General features: G+C 44.5%; 1 protein-coding gene and 1 pseudogene across 4 annotated transcripts in view; one reads left to right on the forward strand and one right to left on the reverse strand.

Annotated features, from left to right (window-relative positions):
• Positions 1-16321, forward strand: part of RMDN3 (regulator of microtubule dynamics 3) — a 77480-nt gene extending 61159 nt beyond the window's left edge. For 3 of the 4 annotated variants that reach the window (XM_073566697.1, XM_073566696.1, XM_073566698.1), the window contains exons 12-13: positions 10784-10864; positions 13590-16321. In XM_073566697.1, coding sequence (XP_073422798.1) covers positions 10784-10864; positions 13590-13643 — 135 coding nt within the window. In that variant the 3' untranslated portion in view covers positions 13644-16321. The remainder of the gene's footprint in view (positions 1-10783; positions 10865-13589) is intronic. The other variant, XM_073566699.1, reaches the window with a different exon arrangement.
• A 1951-nt stretch (positions 16322-18272) lies between these two features.
• On the reverse strand, positions 18273-21846 carry LOC141082685 (cytochrome P450 1B1 pseudogene; annotated as a pseudogene).
• Positions 21847-25513: the final 3667 nt, after the last annotated feature.

Here is a 25513-nt window from a genome sequence, read left to right on the forward strand (position 1 = left end):
TTTACAGAAGTCCTCGACTACCCCGAGTCAGTCTCTGACCTTCCTGGGGATGCTATTCGACACCTCCAAGGGTCTGGTGATCCTCCCCAGGGACAAGGCACTGGCTGTCTGTCTGGGAGTTCACACACTCCTCCGCAAGTCCCCCAGATCTCTCCGGTATGCCATGAGCGTACTTGGCAGGATGGCAGCAGCAATGGAGGCGGTACCATTTGCCCAGTTTCACCTCAGACCCCTTCAACTGGCCATCCTCAAGTCCTGGGACAGGAATCCGTTCTCCCTCGACAGGGAGTTCCGGTTATCAGCAAACACCAGGAGGTCCCTGCACTGGTGGCTCAAGCCAACCTCGCTTGCAAGGGGAAAATCCTTTCTCTCCGGTCAATGGAAGGTTTTGACCACCTACGCAAGCCTTATGGGTTGGGGCGCGGTGCACCTACATCAGAGCGCAAGGCAGGTGGTCACCAAGGGAATCGACCATGCCCATCAACATCCTGGAAATTCGGGCCATCTTCCTGGCGTTGAAAGCCTTCCATCACTTGCTGGCAGACTCTCATATCAGAGTACAGTCGGACAATGCCACGGCAGTGGCATACGTGAACCATCAAGGCGGCACCCGCAGCATCCAGGCGATGACCGAAGTAACGCGTATCCTACAATGGGCAGAGGCTGCAAGGTCGGTACTCTCCGCGGTCCACATTCCGGGTGTGGACAACTGGGAATGGTCTCTCCATCCCGAAGTCTTCTGTCAGATCTGTCATCGTTGGGGGACCCCGGACGTGGATCTGATGGCATCCCATCTCAAGGCCAAGGTTCCCAATTTCATGGCCAGGACGCGCGATCCGCGGTCGCTCGGAGCAGATGTCCTGGTTCAGGACTGGACCCAGTTCCAGCTTCTGTACATTTTTCCACCCCTCCCCCTGATCTCCAGAGTCCTGAGGAAGATCAAACAAGAGGGTGTTCCCACCATTCTGATCGCTCCAGACTGGCCCAGGCGTACATGGTACGCCGACGTCGTGCAACTCACAGCAGACGCCCCCTGGCGTTTCCCCACACGTCCCGACCTCCTGTCACAATGCCCGTTCTTCCACCAGAACTCAGGGGCTCTCAATTTGACGGCGTGGCCATTGAGACCTGGGTTTTGACCCAAGCAGGTTTTTCACCGGACGTAGTTAAAACCATGATCAGGGCTCGAAAGCCAACTCCAGCCAGGATTTACTATCGTACCTGGAAGATTTTCTTCACATGGTGCGACTCTCGTGGGCAGATTCCACTTCCCTATTCTCTTCCAAAGGTCCTCGGTTTCCTTCAGTCAGGCCTGGACGCCGGGCTATCCCTGGGCTCGCTGAAGAGCCAGGTGTCAGCGCTCTCAGTGCTCTTTCAGAGGCGTATTGCTAACAAGCCGCAAGTGAAGACTTTTCTCCAAGGGGTTTCCCGATTGGTTCCCCCCTACAAACGTCCGTTGGAGACGTGGGATCTCAACCTGGTCTGGACAGCACTACAGTCACCTCCTTTTGAACCCCTTAGGGTGGTCTCACTCCGCTTTCTATCACAGAAAGTGGTTTTTCCTGGTGGCAATCACCTCGCTACGCAGGGCGTCTGAACTTTCAGCTCTTTTCCTGCAGACAACCCTTCCTGGTTTTTCACCAGGACAAGGTGGTTCTCCGTACAGTACCATCCTTCCTTCCGAAGGTCGTGTCCAGCTTCCACCTCAATGAGGAAATATCACTACTGTCTCTTTGCCCGGCTCCCGTTCATAGGGTAGAGAAGGCTCTGCATACGCTTGACCTTGTCAGGGCATTGCGTATTTACGTGTCTAGGACTGCTCCCTTCTGGAAGTCTGATTCACTTTTCCTTCTTCCAGAAGGCGTTCGCAAGGGCCTACCGGCTTCCAAAGCCACCCTTGCTAAGTGGATCAAGTCCACCATTCAAGAGGCTTACCGCCTCAACAATTCTCCCCTTCCGGCTGGTATCACGGCACACTCTACGCGGGCGGTAGGGGCCTCTTGGGCCATTCGGCATCAAGCCTCAGCACATCAAGTGTGTAAGGCAGCCACTTGGACTAGCCTGCACACATTTACAAAACACTACAGAGTGCATACCCAGTCCTCAGCGGATGCGAGCCTGGGTAGATGGGTCCTGCAGGCGGCAGTACCCCAAGTCTAGAGGACTGTCAGCACAATATTCGTCCACTGCTTCCCACCCAGGGACTGCTTTGGGATGTCCCACGGTTCTGTGTCCCCCAATAAGGCGACAGAGTAAAGGAGATTTTTGTGTACTCACCGTAAAATCTCTTTCTCTTAGCCTTTAATTGGGGGACACAACTCCCACCCTGTTGCCCTTGCGGGCCGTTGTTACGGTTGGGTTCTCATATTGTTGTTTGAGCCTGTTTATAGTAGCCTTTTTTTACAGGCATGGTTATGTTTCTGGTATATTCCTCCTAATGCTTTTGCACAAAACTGGAGAAGGCTGACGCCGTCCAGGGGTGTATACTGCAGAGGAGGAGCCAAAGTTAATCTTTTTCAGATTATGCATAGTGTCGCCTCCTAGTGGACAGCAGCATAACACCCACGGTTCTGTGTCCCCCAATTAAAGGCTAAGAGAAAGAGATTTTACGGTGAGTACACAAAAATCTCCTTTTTCCTTTTCAGATTCCCTGTGTGTGTTTAACCTTTTCCCTTTTGTCTTTCAGGTTCCTTTTTTCTTAGGGTAAAAGGGTGTAATTTCTCACCCTGGTTTCCCGTGCCTATGCGACTGAGAGAGCAGTGTCGTGTCACCCACATCGCCCACTCTCAGACCCGCAGGCAGGACCTAATCCCTTGTCACCCTTACGGCTGTTTCAGGGTGATTCCAGGTGGCTGGTCCTTTGCCTTTTCTCCACCTCTCTCCTCGGCGCATTTTTTCCGCTCCTATCACGGAACTTCTCCCTCCTGGTTGTCCACGCCCCCGGCGTGTCAGCCAGTCGGAGGGGTACTTTCGTTTTTTTCACCCGCCGGCAGATTGTCCTGGCTATTCACGCCCAGGGCGTGTCAGCCAATAGGATGCTAGCTTTCTCTTTTGCCAGCCGGCAGTTTGTAGCGGTGTGAGGACAAGCCAAGGCTGCATCAGCCTCTTCTTACCGCCATATACTGCGTGCTCTGCATATCCTGCACTCTGTAGACCTGCGGACGCTCTGCACAAAAGGAGGACACAGTTCTTTCTGCTAGTCGTCGCTGGCATCAGGTAGGTTCTGTTATTTTATTTTTGTCTTGACTCCTCCACAGCAGTATCCCCAAGGCTAAACTGATGTCCAACCCTAGAGGAGGCTTCTTCTTGCCCCTCTAAGCACACTGTGATTCACTACGTCTGTGCCCTTTACAAAGGTTCTTCAGGCCAGTCCACCCCACAGGAGCCCTCTTAACGCCCGGGATGAGAGCAGTCCCCTCCCTCCGGAGTGGGCTGTTGCCATGTCACAGTTGGTCTCTGACCTGACAAAAGTCTCACAGTCCCTGGTCCAGGTCCTGGAATGACTTCCGCATTTGTCTACTACCACCAGTGCTCCGAACGCCTCTCAAGGTGATCCGCACGCACCTGACTGCGACCTTCACAGGGACAAATTGGGTACAAGCGAGCTCTTTCTGGTTCATCCTCCAGTTCTCCGGGTCCCTCTGCATCCTCCTGGATGCATTCCTCACCCCATACCCCCTCCACGGAGGCGGCTTTTGGGTCAGATGAGGTTTCCCATTCTGAGTCTGATACGCACCAGACCTCAAAGATGCAGGATATGGTCAATAGCCTTATCCTGGCAATTACTCAAACTTTGAGCCTAAAGGAGGATGAGACACCTGCTCAGGAGCACTCCTTTTCCTTCAAATGGGTAAAACGTCCCTCCCGGAATTTCCCTAATCACATGGAGTTTTAAGCGATTATGTCCAAACACTGGGAACACCCTGAAAAGGGCTTCCCAGGAAGGAAGAGGCTAGATATTCTCTATCCCTTTAGCCCACCTCGTTGGTAGATGGGCAGAATCTCCTAATGTTGATCTGCCGGTTTCTCACCTCTTCCAAAACAGTCTTGTCTCTACCGGATGGTGCATCACTTAAGGATTCTATGGATAGACAGAATCCTTGACTAATAGGTATAAACTTAGCACTCAACTTAAGTGTAATCAAAGGAGATTTATTGTAGTATGAAGGTAAAACGTTTCGGTCAATTAATGACCTTCTTCAGTTACGTGTTTATAATAGATTTCTTGCAATAGGATGTCAACCTATAAAGTCGCTCTGTGTGCCCAGTATAGGGACAGACTGTCCTCAGACTGGGCTGGTAAGCTTAGTATGGTGTGGAGCAGGGGGCAAACGTGCCTCCAGACGCAGGATCCACGGCAACTTTTTGGGTCCAAACTGGATCAAATAATTTCCGATGTTACAGGCGGAAAAAGCACCTTGCGTCCCCAGTCCAGGCCTAAATGTCCTTATATTAAGAGGACGTCTCTGCATTTTCGTTGCTTTCGGCCCTTTTCTACTTTGGGAACTTCCACCCAGCAGGACAGCTCTTCAGCCCAAGGGGTAAGGAAAGGAAGAAGCTGTCTTTCAAACCTGCCCCTCACTGGTGACCAAAGAGTTGCTCTTCCAATTCTTCAGGTTTCCGCGCCAACAGATTCTCCTCGGCGTGACTAGTCACTCCCACCCACCAGGAAGAGGTTTCTTTCAGTCTCACCCGCCAAGACATCTGTCTAAGGCTCCAGGGGTTCTTCAGGCTGTGTCTTCCCTACTTACGTACAGGAGTAATCATATCCGTTTCCCGGAATGAACGGTTTTCAGGGTTCTACTCCAATCTTTTTGTAGTCCCGAAGAAAGACGGATCGCTCCGCCCGATTTTGGATTTAAGCGGTTGAACCGTCATTTTCGTATCCGTCATTTCAGGATGGAGTCCCTACGTTCGGTAATCTCCTCCATGGAACCAGGAGAATTTCTTTGTTCTGTGACATTCAGGATGCTAATCTTCACATTCCTGTTTGTGTTCAGCATCAGAGATTGCTACGGATTGCGATCCAGGAGGACCACTGTTCACTGCTCTTCCCTTCTTCCTGGCCTCTGCCGCCAGAGTATTCACGAAGGTTATGGCAGCGGTCATGGCCATCCTTCTCTCCAAGGGGATTCTCATAATTCCTTACTTGGACAATCTGATCAAGGGGCCATCCCGTCGAGAATGCGACCAGAGTCTTCAGATCATTCCAGGCACTCTGGTCCGTCTCGGCTGCATTGTCCTCCCTGAAGCTCAGCACTTGATGTTTCAGGGTATGAGGTTTAAAACGAACCAAGCCTTCCTTCCAAAGGAGAGGTTTTTATCCCTCTACCAGGAGATCCGCACTTTAAAGCGACCAGCTCCTCTTCCTCTGTGGTCCTGCATGAGAATTCTGGGGAAGATGATTGCCACCATGGAAGCCGTGTGTTTTTGCCCTGTTCAATACCCGTCCTCTTCAGCGGGCCCTCTTGTCTTTTTGGGACAAGAGGACCGTCTCCCTGGACCGACCTGTGCTTCTGCCTCTCAAGGTGAGGTAGTCCCTGATGTGGTGGACGCTATCCGCATCAGTCCTACGAGGGAAGTCCTTCCTTCCCCTCCGGTGGCAGGTCATCACCACTGATGCCAGTCTCGATTGGGGAGCGGTCTTTCTACATCACACAATGCAGGGTCGCTGGAATGCCCAAGAAGCCACTCTCCCCATCAATCTCCTGGAGATCAGGACAATTTTCTTTGCCCTTCGCCGCTGGCAGCTCCTTCTCGCAGACCAGCAGGTCCGCATACAGTTGAACAACGCCACCGTCGTGGCTTACATATGCCATCAAGGCGGGACTCGCCGCAAACTGGTTATGGTAGAGGTAGCAAGGATTCTGCGATGGGCAGAACGTCACGTTCCCACCATATCAGCCGTGCACATTCCGGGGGTGGAAAATTGGGCAGACGACTTTCTAAGCCATCAGGGTCTCTCATCGGGCGAGTGGTCTCTCAGCCAGATATGCCAGAAATGGGACACACCAGACGTCGACCTGATGGTGTCTCAGATGAACCACAAGGTTCCTCCGTACGTAGCCAGATCCCGGGATCCACTGGCTGTCCATCGGTTGCGACGCTCTGGTAATCCCGTGGTCCCAATTCCAACTGCCTTATCTTTTTCCGCCTCTCCCCTTGATTCCGAGAGTCATGAAAAAGATAAAGGCAGAATGCATTCCCGTAATCCTGATGGCTCCTGACTGGCGAAACGGTGAACATGGTCATGGACGCTCCCTGGAGGCTTCCAGATCTTCTCTCGAAAGGCCCCCTCTTCCACAAGAGTTCACAATCTGAGTTTAAAGGCATGGCTGTTGAGGTTGCAGTCCTGAGGGAGGCTGCTTTTTCCCGTCAGGTCATTCAGACCATGATTAGGGCGAGAAAATCAGCATCCTCGCGTATCTACCACAGATACTGGAAAGCCTTCTTCCGGTGGTGTGAGGACAACAATTTGGTCCCTATGTCCTTTTCCCTTCCTTCCATCCTGGGTTTTCTACAAGCGGGTCTTGACTTTGGTCTATCACTCAGTACTCTTAAGGTGCAAGTTTCCGCTCTGTCAGCTCTTTTCCAACGAAATCTGGCTTCTCGTTCCCAGGTAAAGACTTTAAGGAGTCGCCCATCTGGCACCTCCTTATCATCCTCAAATAGATCCATGGGATCTTAACCTTGTCCTTAGTGCACTCCAGCGTGCTCCTTTTGAGCCCGTTCAAGATGTTCCGTTTTCTATCCTCTCTTGGAAAGTTGTCGTCTTAGTTGCCATTACGTCCATCAGGAGAGTTTCTGAACTAGCAGCATTATCCTTTTGTTCTCCGTTCCTGATTCTACATCAGGAAAAGGTAGTTCTCAGACCTGTTCCTTCCTTCCTACCTAAGGTGGTCTCTTAATTTCGCATTAATGAAGACATTGTCCTTCCTTCTCTATGTCCCTCTCCGGTCCATCCCCTGGAGAAGTCCCTCCACAAGTTGGATCTGGTATGTGCTATCCGAGTCTACCTTTCAGGGACTGCTTCCTTTCGCCTCTCTGATGCCTTGTTTGTCATCTCTGAAGGTCACAGTGGCTCCCAGCTTCTAAATCCACTATTGCCCGTTGGATTCGTTTGGCAATATTGGAGGCATACTGCATTCACGACAACGGTGGGGGCTTCCTGGGCAGTTCGTCACCAGGCCTCGGCTTCACAGATTCGTAAAGCTGAGACCTGGTCGTCTTTGCACACCTTTGCGAGGTTTGTGAGGTCTGATACCTCCGACCGGCTCCCCGCTGGTTATCGCTGATCGCGCGAGAACGTCCTGGGCCGTTTCTAGTCATCAGCTTCCTGCTGGGCTTCCTGTGGCGCCGACGAGTCACGCGTGCGGGAGGACGTCAGGATCGCCTTGTCTGACAGGTAAGTAGCGACCCCTGACCCCTGCGATGTCGCTGGTGAGATCTGCCTGTGTGGCAGCTCACTAGCGACCACCTAGCGATTCACCAGCGATCCTGACCGCGTCATATCGCTAGTCGGGATCGCTGGTGAGTCGCTAGGTGTAACGGTACCCTAACGCATAAAAAAATTCTGATTCAATACCTGTGTTGTGTTTTGCTTGCTTAGCAAGCTCTTATGACAAACAGAAAAAAAAAAAGCAATGTGTGTGCATGAGATTTCTGCAATCTCATAGACTATGAAACGCAGGTGAAAATTTGCTTAAAAAAAAGCTGAAGAAAAAAAAAACAGCAACATGTGAACATAGCCTTACTGTAGATTTTGGTAAACTACTTGCAATCTTGACATATACAGTAGTTACTTCAATTTGGAGGGAAGGAGTCAAAAATAAGGGTATGTTCACATTAAGTTTTTTATTATGTGAATTCTTCATTCTGAAAATTTCATAGCCAAAAACCTACATAAAAAAGGGGGTGTGGCTCACTGGTTCCTCTGGGGCGTGTCTTTAGGAAGCAGTGCATTCCCCTGTGAGCCAGGCCCTCTTATAAACACCATAAAATTTGCACAAAATATAAATGCTTCTTTTTCTGGATTTAAAAAAAAAAAAAAAAAGAAAAACAGAATATTCAAAGGACCAGCAGCAATAAAATAAAAAGAAAAACTTTCCACTCTTGGCCTGGTGACAGGTCCTCTTTAAAGACATTTTTAAATATTTCTCTTCACATTTATGCAGCGTAACAGGATGTAATTGAGAATTTGGATGGGCGCCAGGCAGAGGTGCACTGGGGAGCAGTAATGTCTGTTATAAGTGGTATATCAGCCTGACACAGTGCAGTTATCATGCTTTTCCTAAGATACGTCATATCTCTACCATTAAATAGTGGGGGAATGCTGACATTTGATACACTCTGCGTCCTCTTGTTTTAATAATCTGTGCATTGTCTTTCATATTATTTAACAGATATTCTCTGGGAACCTACTTACAGGAACTAGTACATAAATGTAAGCAAAGTAGGGACCTAAAACCCAGTAACAATTCAGTATAAGGCCTTAGTATGTCTTGTAGCACCTAATATGATCCAGATTGTGATGGAAGGTCCACAGAAACGAGCTATAAACCATTGCTTCAAACTGGGAGGTTAGACTCCCCAGTGAGGCACCCCATATGGGTTGGTGAGGCACCCTCAGAAGGCAGTTTTTATGGAAGGGATCATATTTTGCACAATCCTTTCTATCGTTCATAGACTTTGAAACGCTGAGCTGTCCACATTTGACTTTGCAGTGATGTTCTAAAATGTCATTGCCAAGTATGCAGCTACAGGAGCCAAACTAACCACGTAGAAGGCAGAGAGGGTTTGTCACCATCTCTGCGTTCCCGATTGCTGTAGACATAGTGCTGAACAACAGTTTAGGAAGTGTGCTCCTTCATGTGATCTCCGGATGCCGGGAGGTAACAGGAGCTGCTAGGTCCTAAGAAACCCAGGTCAGCACTGCAGGGCAGCCATAGGTTATGTGTGCCTTGTATCTGCCACAGCTGCATGGGAAATTGACAATACTAATATTTATATAAGGCCTTTTATCACCTTAAGGTAGGTGATAGTGTGTGTGTGGGGGGGGGAAGGAGGGTCATAATGTTAGGAATAAATTAAATATTAAATAGCAAGAAAAAATAAATTAATAAAAAAGCAGCCAAATTGCTGTTTCTAATCTTGCACACACTAAAAAAAATGATACTTCCAAGCCAATAATATCTGTAAAGCGCTGAGGAATTATTGTCGCTATATAAATGAGGGAAATAAATATAAGAATAATAAGAGATCACAATATAAAATTGTGAAATATAAACATTTATTTTATTCTTTACATTACTACTGAGGAGGAAGCCCAGGTATGATCGTGATCTGTCATGTATGACCTCTATACATGTTAGATGTGAGTCGGCCAAACCTGACAATTTCAGCAGGACCGTCGACTCTCCCCTGACAGATGATGAGGCGAGTAGGATCGGTCACTTGAATTTTCCATGCCTAATCCTTTTACAGCAGCTTTCTCTTCTCTTCCCATTGGAAAAAACTGTACTCTCACTAGTGCCAAGTGCTCGCAAATATGAGGGAGTCTCAAGTGATAGCCATCTGTAGAACAAACATTTGGCCGACAGCTTTCTTCTGATTGGCCCCTTATAGCCGCTTTGGTGAGGCCCAAGTGAAAAAAAAGAAAAATCACTAATTAGTGGGCTATTCCATTATATAGACAAAACCTTAGATAGGAATAAAATGAGTATATACCCTGCTATAAGTGAGTAAAAGGCAATAGTGCTTAGTAAACGCCGGTTTTCATCAAAAAAAGCACAAAAGCCATTCCACCACGGCAAGGTGCACCCAGTCGGGATGGCCCTAACCTCTAGTATTACAACCTTACCATGTGTCAAAAATGACCTCTATGTGAATAAGGGTTGAGCAGGACAAGGGCCCTACGATGAGGTCATTTTTGATGCATGGTAAGGTTTCAGTACTGGAGGCTAGGACCATCCCAATTTGGGTCACCTTAGCGCTGGTGGGATGGCTTTTACCGTTGTTTTTTTTGTTTGTTTTGTAACCAAACATCGGGTTTGCAAAGTACCTTATGCTATTTATATGCACTATTGCATTTTGCTTCTTACTTACAGCAGGGTGTTTGTTATGTGGGATCATCAATCAAGCTAACAAACTTGCGTGGAATTGTTCAAAAAATTTTCCATTTTGACCCATCACTGAATCTATTATCACTTTATGATAACATTTATTACATTATTAATGTTTAGAAATTTTCCACTAGAACATGACAGACTTTTTTATGGAATTGCTATTTTAGCAATATCTGTAGGGGGCCAACATACAGTTGAGGGGTTGTCAAATCTGTCATGAGCTGTGGTAGCTTTAAAGCAAACCAACAAAAAAAACAAAAAAAGTACACTGAGCATTAAATTCCTTCCCTGGGTCCAGCTCCTGCTATATGTTGTTTTCCTTCAGCACTTGCGTCATTTCGTCAGCGCAGCATCATGTCTATGTGGGCAGAGCTTCATGATTGACTGCAGCTCTACTTACGTGGCCTAAGCGCTGCAGACAAATGGAGACCAGGGGCACTGGTGGAGATCTGGCGTTGAACCCAGAGAGTAATACTCGGTGCTTAAAATGCTTTTGATGGAGTTGTCCTACAGTCATGTCGTGCAGGTCCTCGTGGCTCAGTGAGTAAGCTCATGCTGGATCAGTGAGCATTGGCATCAGTTTTATTCCCACTGTACTGGAAAGTGTAGTCTAATTCTAGGCCATTCTGATCAGTACTTTTCTGTTTTCTTGTTATTAGTGTTACAGGGACCTGGGGAACACTAGTGAAGCTGCCCGCTGGATAAAATTGGCGTCGGAGCTTCCTGACCGCACAAAGGATGTAAGCACCGATTCTTGTATTTTCACATACATTACCTGGAACTTGCATATATTCAGGCAGCTTTGAAACACCCCGTCTGATGTAATAGTTAGAGCATCATAGGGCATGGTGCAGTACACGTCTCGGTGTGACTGACACCCTATATAAGCCTTATCCAGGTGCCCTTATAATACCGAGTAGCCATTCCCCCATCTGTTGGTGTGTGAGTGCTGCAGTAGTATTTTGCACCATCTCCGTCTTATATCCTAGTAGCCTGTGTACGTACTGCAGGTACTGTGACCGTTGTTGGCAAGTATGGCCGGATCCTATGTCATTGAGTTATATAGTGAATTACAATGTCCCACGTTCCCCTTTTTGCAGCAAAGAGGGTCTCCTACCAATAAAGAATAGTATGTCCAGTCTGAGGGGAGCCCGGAGCAGGGGCTGTGAATCATACATACAAAGCGCAGTCATAGTTGACAGCCATATGAGGACTTGTTTTTTTGCAGGATGGGCTGTGTTTTTGAATGTACTGTAAAATTGTGAAAAAAATGTAGTGAATGCTTCATTGTAAAATGCTACGGAATATATTGGCGCTACATCAATAATATCATTATTATATTGTCTGAAACGCTCTGCTTTTCCCAGCGCTGCAGAAGGTGACTGTCATGTCTCTCTCCCTTTGTACTCGCAAAGGAAAGTCCTGTCAATCACCTGTGGTGGCACTGGGAAGAGCCGGCCAGGGGCGTAGCCAGACTAGTCTGGTCTCTGGCTATTGTCACTAACTAGAATCTTTAAAGTGTATGTCTCTGAAACGTTGGAGCGTCTCACAGAGTTTGTGCAGCCCGGCTGCGATTCATACCACCCGTGGATTCAACAGCATGAAACGTTTCACAGGTTTGCCTTAAAGTGAATCTACCAGCTGCTATAGTTCTCTTAAAGGGAATCTGTCACCCTTTTTTTGGCCTATGAGCTGCCGGCATCGACATAAGGGGCTTATCTACAGTATTCTGTATTGCTGTAGATAAGCCCCCGATGTAACCTGAAAGATAAGAAAAAATAGTTAGATTATACTCTCCCGGGGGGCTGTCCGATCCGATGGGTGTCGCGGTCTGGTCTGGCGCCTCCCATCTTCGTACGATGCCGTCCTCTTCTTCCATTCCTGTCGTGGCTCCGGCGCACGTGCACTGCTCTGCCCTGTTGAGGGCAGAGCAGAGTCCTGCAGTGCGCAGGCGCTGGGAGAGGTCAGGCGCCTGCGCACTGCAGTATTCTGCTCTGCCCTCAACAGGGCAAAGCAGTGCGCCGGAGCCACTACAGGAAGAGAAGAAGAGGACGGCATCGTATGAAGATGGAAGGTGCCGGATCGCCATCAGACCGGACCGCCCCCCCCCCCAGGTGAGTATAATCTAACTCGTTTTTCTTATCTTTCAGGTTACATCGGGGGCTTATCTACAGCAATACAGAATGCTATAGATAAGCCCCTGATGTCAGTGGTGACAGCTCATAGGCCAAAAAAAAAGGGTGACAGATTCCCTTTAAAGCACCACAATGTTTCTCTCCTTTAGCTGGTTTTTAAGAAGCCATTTTTTGCTGCTAAGAAATTGAAAAAAACGTAAAATGAACTATAAACACTGTGCTCGCGTTATGCAATTCAGTGGGTGACGTTGATTATCCCGGACTAATCCTCCCTCCCATAATGATATTTCGCCGCTATGGATGTGAGTCACATGATTTGACATCTCCGCCAGCTCTTCACATCTCGTGGGTGATGAGTCTTGCATCACTGCTGCCTCCTTGGGCATGCACAGTGCAGCGATGACGCTGGGGAGCGTGCATCCGATCTCATTGCTGGCTCCCAGGGAAGCAGAACGTTACACACATGCACATACTGGATTACTGTACTCATATGCTGCTGTCAGAGATTGGACAAGACCCGTGCACCATACCTCCGGACTGCACGCATGTCGGCAGGTGTGCAGGGTCTCCGTGTCTTTGACGTCGCTCACTTTCAGCACTGGACGCCACTGGATAACCTCTGTAAGATAGCAGATCTCTGCTGGCAGAGGCAGATGCCAGCTGTTACACAGCTGGCAGTCTACTTCTGCGGTTCAAGCTCAGCTCCATATATACGCATCCGCTATTCACTGTTTGGCAAGTGTCTGGACGGGACTAGAAAGGTGGACACCCGGTATTTCAACTATGTGTTATACATTGGTTGGAATATTTGTAATGGCAGAACAGCGTGACTTCCTACATTTTATTTCTGGTGGGGATGGAGAATGATTTAAGGATAGCCAAGCATGTTTGTGACGGCAAGCCTATGTTTTCTGTAGTCTGATAGTCTGTAATGCCATCTTTGTCCCATGCAATGTCAGGGTGCAAATGTTAAGACACAACATGATGTACATTGATTGACACGCTCCCCCAAAATATAGGACCACCTGAATGTACAGGCTTGTGTATCCATTTGAAAAGTGATGCGCAGTGACACCACTTGCTTTCCTACGGTGTCACTGTACGTATGCACAGACGTACACCCCAATGCTCCAGTCTTCTCCTATGGGACTCCTTCAGCTGGGGGCACAGATGAAGTATTAAGGACGTGGGGTCACCGATTGTGCACTTCTGCGTTAGATAAATTTGGGTGTGTTGGATGTTTTTTTTATGTCATATGTTTGTATTCAGAAGAATGTTGGCTTTTTTTGTATTTATGCCAAATCTGATTATTTTTTTTTTATTCCTACAGGATTTAAATAGCGCCTCTACCATAGAGGAGATGATTGCGTCAGCCACTGCTTAAGTGTATCTGCTCCATGACCCAGATCATCGTTTTACCCAAACCGCTGGAAGATCTCACCGCCCATCCGAGCTCTAGCATTCCAATAATGATCACAGCTTATTTATTATTGACGGGGATACCTGCCTGTATCCGTTTTATTAAGGATGGCTGGTTTACGGCGGGGCTGGGAGACCTCGCCTCCCGTCCTTTCCTTTGGACAGTGACTGTGTTCCCTTGTAAATCTAGTGGATACTGATGTGAAGACAGACTTGTGTGTTCTCGATTTTTCTGGTGCTAAACGTAATATATGTTTGAAGACAAAGTGAGGATCATTTGAAACTTGGGTCAAAGACAAAGTTTTTATGAAAATTTTTTTTTTATGCCTTAGTACGAACTATTGCGCACAAAAAATTTGAAAATTCCACATTATCGTCCTTTAGTTTTATGTATTTCCTTTTTTTTTTTTTTTTTAACCCAAGCCTATAAGTTCTTTTTATGTGTGAGCATAATCTGCTGCCTTCTGTTTGGGAATGTTGCGTTACAGCCTAGAACTAACTTTCCCAAACTTTACCTAAAGAGGTTGACAATTAATAATTTAATTTATATTCTTATTAGAATATTTTAATTATATATAGACATTATTTTTCTTCAATCCATGACCTCATTTCACATTATTAGGAGTACTAGATGCAGTAACACTACAGCAGCCATTCACATAGGAGAAGGCTCTCAGGTCAGAAAAAAATTGGAATATTTCACGACCTCTGGACTCACAGCAGAGGCTTAAACATTCCTTTAGTTCCAAGCCATTCACTTCTGTAGGACGCAGTGGAGTTTTCCTTTCCATTAATGGTTTTCTACATTCCCAGGCTAATGATTTGTCTTTATTTTCCCATCTGCGTCCAGACAGGCACTGAGCAGGGGTGAAGGCGACTTCTCCGGACCATTACTATTACTTTGGCTATGACATACCGCCTCACGTTTTCCCACGTGTGTAAATCTATAGCGTAACGTTCGTGTATGAGCACATGCTGCGGTGACAAGTGACCCAGTGAGACCTCTGGGATCCGTCATGACTGATATTCATCTCTCGTGTGGCTTCTGAGCACACGCAATGGTGACAAGCCCCCAAATAACACATTACCCTGGCATGCATCATCAAATCTCTTTGGCTGCAAACCTGGATATTTTTTTTTTTCCCAAAGTTCCTACCATCATGTCTTCTATAAAGATTTTTGCTAAATTTTTTTTTTTTTCTTAGGTGACCAAATTATTTTATTTTTTTCTTTAGTTTTTTTCCATCCTTAATTCTATATTTTAAATAATAGTACACATGTGGGGATACAACAATATCTACCCACTTTATACTTTAAGACTATGGGTCCGATTCATCTAAGCTTTGAGAAGTCACACCATTTTGGCGCAACTCGAGGCGGATCTAAAATGTTACGACATTTGCCATTCTCAACTCTAATAATGAGGACAGAGCTTGGGGTGGGAGCATGGCGACACCACAAAGTTTACTCCAGCAGGGAATGGAGTAGGATTTGTGGCGGGATGCACACACAGGTGCCTGGTACTTGTCCAATGCTTCTGATTCCTAAAGAGGCGGGTACTTCTGCAAGAATCGGGAGCATCAGACTCCAGCATATCTCCTCACCAACACCGGATTTGATGAATTGGGACCTATGTAGACTTTTACAACTATTTTTGTATTGCTCCTATGCAACTAAAATAGAAAAAAAAAAGCAATTTTGCAAAGAATCTGTTTTGTGTCTGCAGCTTCTATGTAGAATTGTGTCTCCATGGTAACATACTATACAAATCCTCTCTAGTCTGATGCTGCAGTCGATCGCCCTTCCATCTTTCTCCATTCAGTAAATTAGTAGTTAGTAAGCAGTAGGGAACAGATTTAGTATGACTCGAAGATCAGACTACAAAGATTTTGTTTGTAGTGTGTTACCATAGAAACATTCAGGCCTGCTTATGAGCTGTAGACAGAATAAGTATTTTTATGTTAAACGGAATCTGTCAGCAGGTTTTTGATATGTAATCTGACAGCAGCCTGATGTGTGGGCAGAAAGCCTGATTCCAGTGATATCACGTTCTCAGTTGCTTGCTGGAGTTTTAATACGATCAGTGTATTATCAGCAGACAATTCACTGCTGGACTAGGTCCCATACAAGACAGTCAGCTAGACTCTGTGTAGCCACGCTCCCACTACTGATTGGCAGCTTGCAGATAATGTTACTCAGGAAGCTGCCAATCAGTGGTGTGGGTGGGGTTATACACAACTTAGCATTCTGAGCTCTGCTACAGCTGCAGCAGAGAAAGCAGGGATTTTATCAAAACTGCAGCAAGAAGCCCAGTAAGTGAATCATTGCTAGAATCAGAGTCTCAGCCCCTACATTTTGTTGCTCTCAGATTACATGGCAAAAACCTTCTGACAGATTTCATCTTAGACTTTTTGCTAAGTTGATTTTTTTTTTTTTATTTTAGATGCAATAAAAATAATGGAAATAGTAAAGTCTATGTGAAAATAAATGTATAATTTCACTAGAAAACTTATTTACTTTATATTGACATTTAATTTGATTATGTTTTTAACTATCTCTAATATGTGTAAAATGTGCACTGAGCAATGGGGTGGTTTGGATATAATGATGTTACTAATAAAGTCATATACTATTGTCTTTCTATTTTACACTTGTTATTTGATTCTAAAGCATAAAATTGCAAAAACCGGTTCCCGACATTGCTATTGGTAATACAAATATACTTTCCTAATTGCCTTTAATAGGCTAAAGTCGTTAGATGTCTTTTTTTTTTAACCCAAGTATCAAGTTCAACATTTCTCAAATCAGTTGTGTATCATTTATTGGTAAATTATGTGCACCCCTCAATACCCTTTATTGTAAGATAGGCCTTCTTAAAGGGGCTGTCTACTACTGGACAACCCATTATTTAGTGCATCAGTATGCTGCTTAAATTAAAAATATATACTTACTCCTCTGCTTTGAACCTGTTCCTTGCCAGTCTCAAGACATTACCGCTGTAGCCAATTATCAAGTGTTTGAGGGTAGAAAGAGGCTTTTTTTACTCATACGTAATTGTAGCATGAGCCTTTTATATCCGTTTTCCTTGTAACTCCTTTGTAAAATCCCAAGTTTTCTCGTTCTTTATTAATATTCACTTTACAGTCCTCGGCTATCTCCCCTCAGTCCCATAGACAATGAATGAAGCGGAGGCTCCCATCACTCCAACCAAATGGAACACTTCAGAGCCCGGCTATTGGCTTCAATGGGGTGACTTTTCCTGTTGATATGCGATTACTTGTATTTATGGCTCTAACCCTTTTAAAGGGAATCAGTAAGCAGGATTTCACACCACAAACTATTTATATGCACATGTAGCCCTTTCAAAGACCAGTCCAGCAATTTGTTTACATGACCTGAGAAATTTGTGTTTGACTTGATGTCTAAATGAGGCTGAAAATCTATATTAGATCTTCAGCTTCTGTCACTCCAGCTCTATTTCTCACCCATCGATACCTCCTCCGGCTTGACTGACAGCCTCTATACTGTGTGACTTCAGGAAAAGAAGCCATTAGTGAAGAAGCATTAGATGATACTGGGCAGACAATAGAGCTGGAGTGACAGAGGCTTCTGATCTACCATAACTCTTAAACTTCATTTACATATCTGTACCAACTAATTTGTGAGTAACAGAAGGACTGGTCATGTAAAAGTATTGCTGAACTTGTCTTTGGAAGAGCAACATGCACACACAAATAATAGGTGGGGGTGATGTGGAGTATGACATTTTTGATGTGTCTGGCCGCTGGGGTCCTGTAAATTAAAAAACATAGTTATTAAGGTTGAAGGGAGACTTTAAGTCCATCTAATTCAGCCCATATCCTATCCTAACTTGCCCTAACATGTTGATCCAGAGGAAGGCAAAAAAAACCCATGTGGCAAACAGTAAGCTTCACATTGGGGAAAAAAATTCCTTCCCGACTCCACATACGGCAATCAGACTAGTTCCCTGGATCAACGCAATATTAAGGAAACTAGTGTATATACCCTGTAATATTATACTTTTCAAGAAAGGCATCCAGGCCCTTCTTAAATTTTATTAGGGAATCACTCATTACAACATCATACGGCAGAGTGTTCCATAGTCTCACTGCTCTTACAGTAAAGAATCCGCGTCTGTGAGTATACTTAAACCTTTCCTCCAGACGTAGAGGATGCCCCCTTGTCCCCGTCACAGGTCTAAGAGTAAAAAGATCATTAGAAAGTTCTTTGTATTGTCCCCGCATATATTTATACATTGTAATAAGATCACCCCTAAGCCTTCGATTCTCCAAACTAAATAACCCCAAGTGTAATAACCTGTCTTGGTATTGCAGACCCCCTAGTTCCCTAATAACCTTGGTCGCTCTTCTCTGCAGTGATAAAACAGTAAGACATGTAGGGATTATTTGTGGGAATTTCATTGGTGAAAGCCCGAGTCAGAGCATATACATCAGCATGGCACTCCTGAACTGCTTGAATGGCACCATTTCTGGCAATCGGGCCATTTTTTTTTCTAACCTTAGAAAGCGCTTTAACTCATTAAATACTCTGGTCCTGGGAAGTAAAGATGGCACACAGATTTTGGCGATTTCCAAAAATTTTTTATTTTTGTTTTAATGCAGCACTATGCTTTTATCTGGAAGTATTTTTTTTACATTGTTAGTCTCTGACTTACAATAAGGGTGTATATGTCTAGTAGATATTGAGACTGGTATGTGGGGTTATTGTATATGCTATAAATGGCCCATTCACTGCACTGGTTACTGGTGGATCGTCCACTCACTCTTATCACAAGAGGCCAAATAAAAAGTTAAGCGGACCCGTTTTGTTTAGCCATCGAGATGGCTACACTGGGTAAAGCGCCATTTTACTTACACACACACACACACACACACACACACACTCTCTTAAATAAGCAAGGAACAAACATTAACATTTTAATGTACAAAAGTACCATATAAAAGTACATTCACAAGAAGCAAAACAGTTATAAAATTAATAAAATATAGAGACGACAGACCAACAATCTAATACATTGATAGATGTTGATCTTGTATATCACATATCCACATGATGGGTGAGAAATTACTGATCATGCCAGTTCTAACCACAAGGACCTTCTTCGGCAACAAGAATGGGGTCCTGACTTGGTGGAGGTGTAGGTTGGGCACTGGTGCCCCATTCCACATTAAAGTGGGGGTATGTGGTGCCCCCATTCCTATTAACCGATGAGCTCCCAGCTTTGAGACCCCTGGCGATCAACTTATCACCTATCCTGTGGCTGTATAAAGAGGTGTAATTTTGGGACTGTTCATCCTATTCTGGCTGCTGCAGTCACCACCAAGGGAAGATGAGAGGCTGTACAGTATAAATCGTTTTCATACATGTGCTCCATAAGTTTAAGAATGTGTGTCCATATATAGATGTCTGTATGTTAGTGTGTATGTATATATGCAGAGCCCCCAAAGTTATCACCACAGCCTCCTACATACAAGAATTATAAATATTGGGATGTAGCAGTCAAAACTTATATGATGTAAAAATGGATTTTCATCAGCCCATGCTTTACCATTTGGAGCCAAAGTGTCGCATGGGCTGATCAAAATATTTGTATTTCATCATTTGACTTTGAACTGCTGCCTCCGTTTTTGGAATATATAAACATATACACATCCACAGCTGCTTAATATGAAGGTCACTTTCTTTAGTGCCGATACAAGTTAGAAACTTTTATTTGTCTGACTTTGAAGTAATTTCCTCTATCACAGCATGACCTGGAGAGAATTGTACTTTTTTGGAAAATATTGTAACTTGTCTTTTGTGCTGTAGAGAAGGTATACGCATAACATATGGGGCGGAGAAGGTGTGTGCATAACATGAGGTATACATTATGTGCATGTAGTGATTAGATAAACACCTATGTATGTATATCACATAGGTATAAAATAGACTGATAATAGTAGATAATTCTGATTCTATGTACAACACAAAAGTCGTCTTGAGTCCTTACAGTTATAGATGCTGGATTTTGTGATCAGGTCCTGTAAGGAGGCAGTACATTGGTCTCCTTGTATTATGTTATTTTTGGACTGTTCTTCATTAACCGAATTGACAGCTGAAGACGCTCGACGGCTGGAGTATAAGTAAGTGCTTTTGTTCTATGCATCCCATGTAGTGCACGGGTTTTATAAGGTAACATGTGGCTGTCGGGTCACATAGAACTACAAGGTTGATGTCTTCATTATTGAATTCCAGATGCTGAGAGCTGTGATTGTTGCATTGTGTTCTTTTTTCATTTAGAGGATGGTATTTTTACAAATTGGTGTTCTTACTGCAAACAAGTATAGTGTAGATCATCCACATACCCCCTCCCCCCAGCCCAGATTGCTGGAAACTGAGATAGTAAAGTGGTTTGAAGGTGCTGGTTCAGTACTGAGTATCCTGCTTTCTGTGCAGTCTTCTGGATCTCACAGATAGTCCAAATGGAAGAGGTCTCAGGGTCAAGCCATTGCTGTAGTCCATGGTCAGTTCTTCTTTAGGGTTTGAGTGGAATGAACACTGATGTAAGAGAGTAGATGTGAAGAGAAAAAGTTGCAGCATGGAAAGCTGATCTCCAATACATCTTCTTTTCCCCACTGAGAATATCATCACTCCATAGATGAGGTCTTTGTTGAGCTGGTTATTCTCATCCAAGAACCTCTCGGGTTGGAATTGGTTAGGATTTATCCACTTGTCCACATCGTGGTTAACTGACCACTGGTTGACAAAAATTATAGTGTTTCTGGGGATGTGGAAGCCTTCAATGATGACATCTCTGGTGGTAGAGTGAGGGATGGTCATTGGCAAAAAACTGCTAAAACGCATTGCTTCATATATAAAGGCTTGAACATAAGGAAGTTGGGCTTTATCTTCAGCAGTGGGAGTCCTGTCCTGTCCCACCACTTTATCTATCTCGTCCTGCAGCTTCTTCTGTATGTGAGGATACTTAATTAGCAGAAGAAGGATCCAGGTCAAGGCTGCAGAATTAGTGTCCTGTCCAGCACCTAGCAAATCTGTAACTGTGCCCTCCACATACTCCTTGCCAAGCACCTCTCCTGCTCCTTGCCCATGATCAATGAGCCCTATAAATGCATCACTCATATCTCTGGTGACCGTAGGGTTGTATGTCTCTCTGTGCTGGTTTACCTTATCCTTCACAAAGTCAAAAAACTCAATGTTTAAGTCTTTAAAACTCTGATAGAGGCTCCTCACTGGGTTTGGGAAGGATTGTAGCCAAGGGAGAAGGTCCACCAAGCTTCCTGCACCCACTGTTTTCCCAAATTTGTCATTCCTTCCAACAAGAGCTTTAAACTCAAGGTCATCATGGCTGTAACGTTTACCAAAGCATAGGGCAAATATTACATTGGCGATGGCCACTGTGCACTCATGGTAAGGGTCAAAGTACTCACCACCACCAGAGCTGAGGCGCAGGAACACCTGGATGAGGTCTTCAGCTTCAGCTGCCACGTGTTGCTGAAACAGCCTGGTGCTTTCTGTATTCACAGTGGAAAAGGCTCTAAGGGTTGAATGGGCAATTTTCTTGTGAGCTTTCCATAAGTCACTGTATGCACCAAAAGCCATGCTCTTGCCTCCTGATATCACCTGGAAGGAGTGGAAGTTGGGTCTACCTGCAAATTCTGTGCTGTGCTTCACCAAAGCTTGTCTGATGGTTGACTCTCCATTCAGAACCACTATATTGTGTGCACCCAGTTTGATCTTGAAGACATTTCCGTATATTTGCGCCATCTTACAAAATGTTAGGTGAGGCATTTGCCCTAGTTGCATGGCATTACCCACTAGTGGCCAAGGCATAGGTCCTGGAAGGCATTTTTTCTGTCCATGACCTCGGACCCACAACCAAGCTCCTAGACAGATGAGTAACAAAAAGGAGAACATCAGGGCTTGGTGGACACTGCTCCTCCAGTCTTCCCATGATCCAGTTCCATCTAGATCACTTAATGTAGTCATCTTGCAAATTTCTGTTATCACTGGATGTGAGTAAAATGAAATATCTCAGTCCATATCACAGGTTCCTTAGAACTTGAAGAATAAGATGTATCTAACTCCTTGTAAATTCTTAAAAACTTTTTTTTTTGCGTATCCTGCTCTTATTTATGCCTACTTGTAGATGTGCAATGCTGTCATGTATTTATAGCATGTAGGAGTGAGGTGGGTAGAGCCTTACCCCTCCCAATCTTCTGGACCCTCCATCTCCTCCAGCCCCACTCTGCACATAACTCCAGTACTTCCTCACAAGTCAAAGTGAAAAGAAAATAGGAATATTGGAAGGAACAGATACAAAAGTGAAGAAACATGGTCATTAATGTACAGAAAATGTTAAACTGCAACCAGATATTATAGCATGTTTACTAGACGTTTTACTTATGTGGATTCCCTGTAGAGATGCTGATGCTGAAAAATGAACACTATAAAGCTGCACATAAAACGTATATATATACAACAGAGGACAATCCGGATGGACCTCTATGGAGAGAGGATGTATGCTATGGACCGTCACTGCGATAGATGCTGAAGCTGATTTCTGAATAGATCTGAGAAAGATAATATTTGGATAATAGATGATGGATAATTGATATAAAATAGATTAATGGATAGATAATAGATAAATAGGTGATAGAAAAAAAGGTATACATGAACTATTCAGATATGTGGAATATAGATGTAGTAGATAGAAAAATAGTGATGCACTAGATTTTTCATAAAGATATGAGAAAAATAGAAGAATAGAAATAAATAGATACACATTAGATATTGTGATATCTGTATATAGATATATTAGATAAATGGATGATCGTAAAGAATAGATAGGCACCAAGTACTTAGATATGAGAGCAAAAAGATATTCATATAGAAATTAGATGTCAGCACAAAGAATAGAGACAAAATTAGATATATACCGATTACATGGATATGAGATAGACATAACAAAGGATAGATATAGATAAGCAGCACATACTCATATTGTAGATATGAAAGCAAAGAATATAAATAGAAGATATACTCTAGATATTTATATAGATACAGTCCCTTGCGAAAGTATTCGGCCCCCTGGAACTTTTCAACCTTTTCCCACATATCAAGCTTCAAACATAAAGATACCAAATGTCAATTTTTGGTGAAGAATAAACAACAAGTGGGACACAATTGTGAAGTTGAACGAAATTTATTGGTTATTTTAAATTCTTGTGGAAAGTCAAAAACTGAAAAGTGGGGCGTGCAATATTATTCAGCCCTTTTAACGTAATACTTCGTTGCGCCACCTTTTTGCTGCGATTACAGCTGCAAGTCGCATGGGGTATGTCTCTATCAGTTTTGTACATCGAGAGACTGAAATTCTTGCCCATTTTTCCTTGGCAAACAGCTCGAGCTCAGTGAGGTTGGATGGAGAGCGTTTGTGAACAGCAGTTTTCAGCTCTTTCCCCAGATTCTCGATTGGATTCAGGTCTGGACTTTGACTTGGTCATTCTAACACCTGGATACGTTTATTTGTGAACCATTCCATTGTAGATTTTGCTTTATGTTTGGGATCATTGTCTTGTTGGAAGACAAATCTCCATCCCAGTCTCAGGTCTTTTGCAGACTCCAACAGGTTTTCTTCAAGAATGGTCCTGTATTTGGTTCCATCCATCTTCCCATCAATTTTAACCATCTTCCCTGTCCTCGCTGAAGAAAAGCAGGCTCAAACCATGATGCTGCTGCCACCACCATGTTTGACAGTGGGGATGGTGTCTTCAGGTTGATGAGCTGTGTTGCCTTTACGCCAAACATATCGTTTGGCATTGTTGCCAAAAAGTTTGATTTTGGTTTCATCTGACCAGAGCACCTTTTTCCATTGTTTGGTGTCTCCCAGGTGGCTTGTTGCAACCTTTAAATGACACTTTTTATGGATATCTTTGAGAAATGGCTTTCTTCTTGCCACTCTTCCATAAAGGCCAGATTTGTGCATTGTACGACTGATTGTTGTCCTATGGACAGCCTGTCCCACCTCAGCTGTAGATCTCTGCGGTTCATCCAGAGTGATCATGGGCCTCTTGGCTGCATCTCTTGATCAGTCTTCTCCTTGTTTGAGATGAAAGTTTAGAGGGACGGCCGGGTCTTGGAAGATTTGCGTGTTATGATACTCCTTCCATTTCAATTTGATCGCTTGCACAGTGCTCTTTGGGATGTTTAAAGTTTTGGAAATCATTTTGTATCCAAATCCGGCTTTAAATTTCTCCACAACAGTATCACGGACCTGCCTGTGGTGTTCCTTGGTCTTCATGATGCTCTCTGTGCTTGAAACAGAACCCTGAGACTATCACAGAGCAGGTGCATTTATACGGAGACTTGATTACACACAGGTGGATTATATTTATCATCATTAGTCATTTAGGACAACATTGGATCATTCAGAGATCCACAATGAACTTCTGGAGTGAGTTTGCTGCACTGAAAGTAAAGGGGCCAAATAATATTGCACGCCCCACTTTTCAGTTTTTGAATTTCCACAAAAATTTAAAATAACTAATAAAATTCGTTCTACTTCACAATTGTGTCCCACTTGTTGATTCTTCACCAAAAATTTACATTTGGTATCTTTTATGTTTGAAGCATGATATGTGGAAAAAGGTTGAAAAGATCCAGGGGGCCGAATACTTTCGCAAGTCACTGTATATAATAGATATAAGAACGAAGAATAGCTATAGATGAATGGAGAGAAGGAAAGAAAAGATACCCCCTAGATATAATAATATAATAATCTTTATATAGCGCCAACATATTCCGCAGCGCTTTACAGTTGAACAGTTTCAAAAACAACAGTCATAAGTAATAACGTTAACAATACAATAATTAAAGCGAAATAAGATGACCCTGCTCGTGAGAGCTTACAATCTACAATGAGGTGGGGGAGATACAGAGTACAGGTGTGTATTTGCAATTGTATATTTACAGTGAAGGTCCAGCCATCTTCAGGGGGTGGGGGATAGATGGAGATAGTGAATAGGCTACACACACACACAAGCATAAAATGACTTTGATTACTGAATGGGATAGGCCGCTCTGAACAAATGTGTTTTGAGCGAGCGCCTAAAACTATGCAAATTGTGGATGGTCCTAATATCTTGGGGTAGAGCATTCCAGAGGATTGGCGCAGCACGGGAGTAGTCTTGGAGTCGGGAGTGGGAGGTACGGTTTAGGGCACAGAGGTTAGTCGAAAGTCATTTGCAGAGCGCAGTGGTCGGTTAGGCCGATAGACAGAAATGAGGGAGGAGATGTAAGGGGGTGCCGCACTGTGGAGAGCTTTGTGGGTGAGAACAAGTACTTTGAATTGTATCCTGTAATGAATGGGCAGCCAGTGTAATGACTGGCGAAGAGCGGACGCGTCAGAGAAACGATTAGCCAGATGGACAACCCTGGCTGCTGCATTAAGGATGGACTGGAGAGGGGAGAGTCGAGTGAGGGGGAGGCCAATTAATAGAGAGTTACAGTAGTCCAGGCGGGAGTGGATCAGGGCGACAGTGAGGGTTTTTGTTGTTTCCATGGTGAGAAAAGGGCGGATTCTAGAGATGTTCTTTAGGTGTAAGCGGCACGAGCGGGCAAGAGATTGTATATGGGAGGTGAAGGAGAGATCGGAGTCAAACATAACGCCCAGACAGCGCGCCTGCTGTTGGGGTGTTATTATGGTGCCACCCACGGAGAGGGAAATATCAGATTTAGGGAGGTTAGTAGATGGCGGGAGCAGAAGAAGTTCAGTTTTGGAGAGGTTGAGTTTCA

This window comes from Dendrobates tinctorius, unplaced genomic scaffold (genome assembly GCF_039654945.1).
Source record: "Dendrobates tinctorius isolate UK_male_01 unplaced genomic scaffold, ASM3965494v1 ptg000019l, whole genome shotgun sequence".
Taxonomy (NCBI): Eukaryota; Metazoa; Chordata; class Amphibia; order Anura; family Dendrobatidae; genus Dendrobates; species Dendrobates tinctorius.